Below are 6,145 nucleotides of genomic sequence, written 5' to 3'. Positions count from 1 at the left end.
TGCTTCTGGGAGAGGCATGACATTTTTTTTCTTCTGTGAGATGCACTGATTTGCTTCTCGTGGACATCGGTGCCTATTTCTACACGACAGACGCCTAATTAATCGCCTACCCAATACAAATAAACACCAGTGCTTAAGAAAAGCCTGATTTATTTCTCTAAGTACCTCCCCTAAGCACTTTGCATTGTACAAGGCCTTAGGTTGGCTAAATTTTCTTGGGTCGATGAGGTGAAACCGTACGTCTCCTAATAAACGATGTCAAAAAATGAATAAAGTCATGGGTTTTGTTTACAAACAAAAACGCTTCAGGCTTACTCGAGCAACCGGAGCCGTTGGATCCTGACGTGAGCTTCGATGTTGACCGTCCGTTAACTGAAGAAGAGTGGAACGCCTGTAACTAACTGACGAAGGTGACACCAGGAGGAGCAGAGTGGCCTGTGGCCTGACACTTCCAACCGTCGTCGCGCGCGTCTCCGGTGAACTTGTTGCTTGGCCGGAGAGAGACGGCCGGGCAAGACCATGACGCGCGAACGGGCGGCGTCGATGTCTCTGGCCGGCCTCACGCCCGCGGTGCCAATGAGGAGGTGGATGGGGATGACTGCACCGGAGACAACGGGAACCGATGACGGGCGAGGGCGCGTACTCGGCGGGCATGTTGGAACCGACGCTGAAGAGGAGGTGGGAAGCACCGGTGGAACTCATGGACATATCGATTGCCAAGAGCGAGGCACGGGCGTACGGACTAGTGAGATCCGACTGCAGCACGAATGCGCTCGACCACCTGCTGAAGCTTCAGGTTACGTGGCTGCGTGAGCCATTCTACCTGTCGGAGAAGCGCAACGTTCTCATCAGTGTCGGCTTCGGTGTCGAAGCTAGGATGGGCAGCGACTTACTGGGCTCGACGAGCTACGATACGACATGCTATTCAACAGTCGGGTAAGCCTCCGCTGCGCCATATATGTGCATTCTTTCGTTCGTCTTAAACTCTTAATACATATCCTTTGTGCATCTTATCGCACTATAAGAAAGAGATAAAATTTACTCCTAAATACTAGGAATTACTGAATTGGGAGAGCCAGCAACGTTGCGAATTATTACTGAATGAGATTTTTGTGCCAGCCCTACCTGCGAGGTCGCCTTTTCAAAAGGAAGCATCCTCACCTCGTTTGGTGTGACATTCGAACCAGAGAATAACACTTTTGGGGAAAATTCTCCCTGCTCCTACGGCATGGTGGTGGAGAGCTCGTGGTACAACTTCTCTGAGGAGGACAGGCGCGGCTACGAGGTGCTATCCAACAAGTACTCGAGGGGTGTCCCCGTGGTGCTCGATTTCGCCTTTAGGGATGGTTCATGTCCATATGCGGACGGCTCTGTCCGTCCAGGCTACAGGTGCGTCAACGGCAACAGCTCCTGTGTCAATGCAACCAGTGCCGAAGGCTATTTCTGCAAGTGCTGGGAACATTACGATGGCAACCCTTATATTCCTAATGGATGCCAAGGTATGTACACGATGAATTTACTTACATTTGTTGAATCCTGCGGACCGTTGCTCAAGCATTTTTGGTAGTATTTCTTTTACAATTGGCTACTAGATCAAGCCTACACATACTTAATCCTTTTCTCCTACACATACTTAATCCTTTTCTATCAGACATCAACGAGTGCGAGCTCCGGGAACAAAATACCGATCTCCGTGATTTGTATCCTTGTGATGGGATCTGTAAGAACAGGCTGGGAGGCTATGACTGTAGATGCAAACCCGGAATGAAAGGGGACGCCATAAAAGGAACATGTACGGAGAAATTCCCCCTAGCAGCAAAGGTGGTTGTGGGTAAAGCACTAATCTTTTTTATTCAGAAAATTTAAGAGTTTCATTATCTCTCTGCCTCTGCATGTTGGATGCACACAGCCACCATGATTTGTTAAACGCAGAGTACAATAGGTGGCCAGCATCGGCGTAACCATGACCACGAGAAATACAATGACAAAAAAGTACAATACTCAAAGTGATGTTTGCCTAATCTAGTCCACCAGCCTGTGTATTCTTGATGTTAGCTAAGTTGCACTTCAAATTTTCATATTCCTTCTTTTTGGGAGAAACGTTGCATGAGAGTTATTTTGGAGAATGTAGATACCAGAAACAAAAATAAATTGAATTTATCATTATGATGTAGTCAAAAAAATTGAAAGTTTGATTGTTGTTATGATTTTAAATAATTGAATTCGGTACTTCAAAATCAAATGTGCACATTTTTCTTGACTAATACCCCCCTCTATTCCTATTCTTATGGTGCATAACTTTTCCCACGACAATGTCTGAAACAGAGCACTTGTTTCTTAATGAATTGAGTTTGAGAATTAATGTAGAAATTACGCGTAGCAATAATTGTGAAGTCCTTTATCATCCAGGTTCTGGGTTGCCGATAATGATAAATTCAGTATGTACTTCCTGTAGCTGTAGCTTCAGTTTCATCGCATAAGTCTTATATACTCCCTCTGTCCAGAAACAAGTGTCGTTGACTTAGTACAACTTTGCACTAAAGGGGACACTTATTTTAGGACGAGGGAGTACTACTTTAGAAAAATCAGTACTAGTTATGTAATTATTTACTTAGTGATTATGCAGAAATAGCATGTCAATTTAATTGAACATTCTATCATGTAAGTGTAATGCTATCTTGGTAACTGTATATATGAAGATCTGAACATGAGTAAACTTAAAGCTTGACTACTTTGCACTTTATCAGGCCTTGCTGCTATGATTGTTGTCTCTGTCCTCATGGTTATGGTCCATCAACTCCTAAAATTCAAAAGGTTCTATGAACAAAATGGTGGTCCGGTACTAAAAGGTGTAAAGAACATAAGGATCTATACAAGGAAACAAATGAAACAAATGACAAATAACTACAAGCGTGTAGTTGGAGAGGGTCATTTTGGCAAGGTATATCTGGGGACTCTGAAAGACAAACAAAAGGTGGCTATAAAGAAGTCCATCGAGGTTGACAAGCACATGAAGAAAGAGTTCACTGATGAGGTTATAATCCAGTCTGCGATGAGACACGAGAACATTGTCATGCTCCTAGGCTGCTGCTTAGAGGTGGATGTTCCCATGTTGGTGTACGAGTTCGTAGCGAGAGGGAGTCTGTATGATGTCCTCTTCAAGTGCAGAGATAAGATTCTAGTGGGCACACGACTGAGGATTGTTGTCGGGTCAGCCGAAGGCTTGACATACATGCATTCAGCAGGGGAGAGCACAATCCGTCATGGTGATGTTAAATCTGCCAATATCCTTCTCGACGAAAAGTTCAGCCCAAAAGTTTCAGACTTTGGGACATCAAAGCTACTCGCGAGAGGAAAAGCCGAGATGACAGAACATGTCATTGGGGACATGAGCTACATTGATCCGGTATATGTGGAGCAAGGGATCGTTACACAGAAGAGCGATGTCTACGGCTTCGGAGTTGTCCTCATAGAACTTATCACAAGGAGGCCTGCAACATATGATGCTGAGAGGAGCTATGTTGCAAATTTTGTTGAAGCTTGTCTAGCAAAAAGAGCAAGAAACTTTATTGATAACGATGTTACAAGTGAGGCGGATATCAATCTCTTGGAAATGGTTAGCAGGGTCGCCGTGGATTGTCTAAAGCCCAATCCAGAAGAACGACAAGATATGAAACATGTAGAGCACCGCCTCCTTGAGATTGTTGCACAGTCTGAAGATCATAGTCAGGAGAGGGACTACAAGGGAGATTTTAGTCTGGCACCAGATGATGTTGCTTTGCTTAAAGGCTTGGGAGAATAAATTATCCTCTACCAATGTTTTTACATTTTTTACTCAATTATGTAATGGTTTGATTGCGTTGAGACATCAAGACATTAGACTATGTAGCAATTTTATTCATGTGACATTTTCCTTGGTGACAGGAAATGTAGGATCTAATTGTTGTGGATTTATTATGAGGTATAAACAGACATGACAGCAAGGTGTGCATCACAATGATGTAGAGGTAGGGGTCACCCTGTTTTCGACAAAAACAGACACGCCACCTCACCATTGATTTTGTATGTGAAATTCCTTTGGTCTAAAGCTTAAGGATGCCGTGCTGAAGCAAATTTGATGACCATGGCCCACAGGTCAGTTCCAACGTGGCCAGCAGGTGTCGTGCCAAGTCACCATTTATGCGGCCATCTCATCGTTCCAGCTCACTAGCCAACTCCAGGTATTATGGAATAATAAGTGTGCCAAGTAGAATAATAAGTGTGCCAGCTCACTAGCCAACAGGGTTAGCTTTAGCTTTCTCCATAGTTCATTTCCCCCAAAAAAACACCACTTTTTGAATTGTTAGATTGTTAATGGGTTTAAACAGGATTAAACGGCACGTGACTCTAGAGGCAGAAGTTGAGAGGCGCATTAATGTGGGGTGAGTTGCCGCCGCCAATCACCGGAGAAGTGACAGCCCTATGACGCGGATGAAGAACAGTGGTTTAAGATAGAAGGAGCGAGGAGGGGGGCGACGACAAGGCAAGAGAGAGGGCGCTACATGGAAGAAGAAAAATGATTCCTAAGAGAAGAACTGACACTGCTACCACACAGTTTTTGGGCTATTGGTTGCTTGCAATCACTGTTTGGGCCACGTCGCATGAACTTTTAAAGCACCTCCAAGTCAGGCCCACTAGGAAAGGCTGAATTGGTTGTTTCCAATGAGCCAGACTCGAGCGATATAAGCCACTCAAATTCATTTGTGATAAGCTGAATGGCTGCCGCCGCGCCCATGGGGACGACGCAGTGAGCCAATGATGGTTCTGTCTAGAAATTGTCATGGACTTCTATTTTGGTAGAACATATAGTATGACGCAGTCTCCATAACTGATATGTTTCCTAGTGTAGACATGAACAATATTAAACCTCTCTATATATAGTGTAGTAGTATGTTGTATAAAGAACACCGGCCCATATATAGTATGGGATCGAAAATGACGATGGCTATGCTGAATTAGCGTGCAACAATGCTGCTGCTTCTAATCAGTATTTCTCTTATCTTGGGAAAGATAGAATTGATGAGCTACACAAGGAAATTTGATTTTTGAACATTTTCGAAAACAGGAACAAAATTAGAAATTTTAAACATTTTCGAAAACAGGGACGTTCTCTAAATCTCCAAACAATTTTTGAGTTAGTGAAAGATTTTCTGAAAATGTGAACATATTTTTAAAACTGCAAATATTTTTTCTCTTTCTGAATAATTTCATTCAAACATTTTTGAAAAGGGAACAAAATTTGTAATTCCGAATATTTACTTAAAATGAAAAAAATGAAATTCCAACCATTTTTTCAAAAGAAAATATTATTTTTCAATTATGAGGGTATGAAAAGAGAAAAGAAAAAGAAACAAGAAAGAAAAAGAGAAATGAAAACCAGTAAAAAGAGACAAACAAAAAGAAAAACAACACAGTAACCTTTTTTAGAAGGTTCCCAAAACCGATAGAAACCTGAATAGGAAAACCTAGCTAGGCTAGCTAAATGGGCCAGCGACTCCTTCCATCGGTCACACGTTCATGTGCGAAAAAGCATCTATTTGACGCAAGGCATGTCAAATATGAAATCCGCAATTAAGGGACTAGTTGGACACAGGACCTATATGTTGGCCATGCACATTTCCATTACGGCTCGCTTTGGCGGTATTTGGGCGGGCTCAATACTGTAGCTGCAGGTGATAATTTGGCACTGTTTTTTATGGGCGGTTTTATGTTTTGCGTCACTTTTCTTAAGGTTTTAATCAGTTTTTATGATTTTTCTTATTTGATTTTCCTTTTTTTTCTTCTAATTTATTTGCGTTTCACACGTTTTTTTCTTTTTTTACTTTCGACAAAGGTCTGATTTTTCATACATATTATATATGTTTTGTATACATTAGGACTATTTTTTACACGTTAACATTTTTTAAAATATATGTTTTTTATGTCAAAGTTTTTTCATATACCTTCTACATTTTTCGAAGGCATCTAACATTTTATATACGTTTACATTTTTAGATGCATGATTAAAAAAGTTGAAATAGTTGTATTGAACTTTGTTTCTGAATAAATGTTAAGCAATTTTTAAGTACATGTTGACACATGATTTTGGTTTGATATGAAAGTTTTT

The 6,145-nt window shown here is 41.7% G+C and overlaps 1 protein-coding gene across 1 annotated transcript; it reads left to right on the top strand.

Annotated features, from left to right (window-relative positions):
- The first annotated feature begins 622 nt into the window (after positions 1 to 622).
- LOC125531328 (wall-associated receptor kinase 3) lies at positions 623 to 4,013 on the top strand. The gene is made up of 4 exons (XM_048695739.2): positions 623 to 936; positions 1,120 to 1,499; positions 1,652 to 1,831; positions 2,748 to 4,013. Exons 1-4 carry the CDS (start codon positions 623 to 625, stop codon positions 3,800 to 3,802), a joined length of 1,929 nt encoding a protein of 642 aa, XP_048551696.2. The 3' UTR covers positions 3,803 to 4,013.
- Positions 4,014 to 6,145: the final 2,132 nt, after the last annotated feature.

Source organism: Triticum urartu, chromosome 1A (assembly GCF_056163025.1).
Source record: "Triticum urartu cultivar PI428250 chromosome 1A, HENAU_Tu73, whole genome shotgun sequence".
NCBI classification, from domain to species: domain Eukaryota; kingdom Viridiplantae; phylum Streptophyta; class Magnoliopsida; order Poales; family Poaceae; genus Triticum; species Triticum urartu.
The sequence above is the reverse complement of the archived record's forward strand: the minus strand, read 5'-3'. Positions and strand labels throughout refer to the sequence as shown.

Bases quoted from the DNA above. Each gene is read 5' to 3' on its own strand.
- LOC125531328 (XM_048695739.2), top strand. From the start codon at position 623: ATGACGGGCGAGGGCGCGTACTCGGCGGGCATGTTGGAACCGACGCTG. The intron at 1,500-1,651 runs GTATGTACACGA...CTTTTCTATCAG, and splicing joins TATTCCTAATGGATGCCAAG to ACATCAACGAGTGCGAGCTC. The intron at 1,832-2,747 runs GTAAAGCACTAA...GCACTTTATCAG, and splicing joins AGCAGCAAAGGTGGTTGTGG to GCCTTGCTGCTATGATTGTT.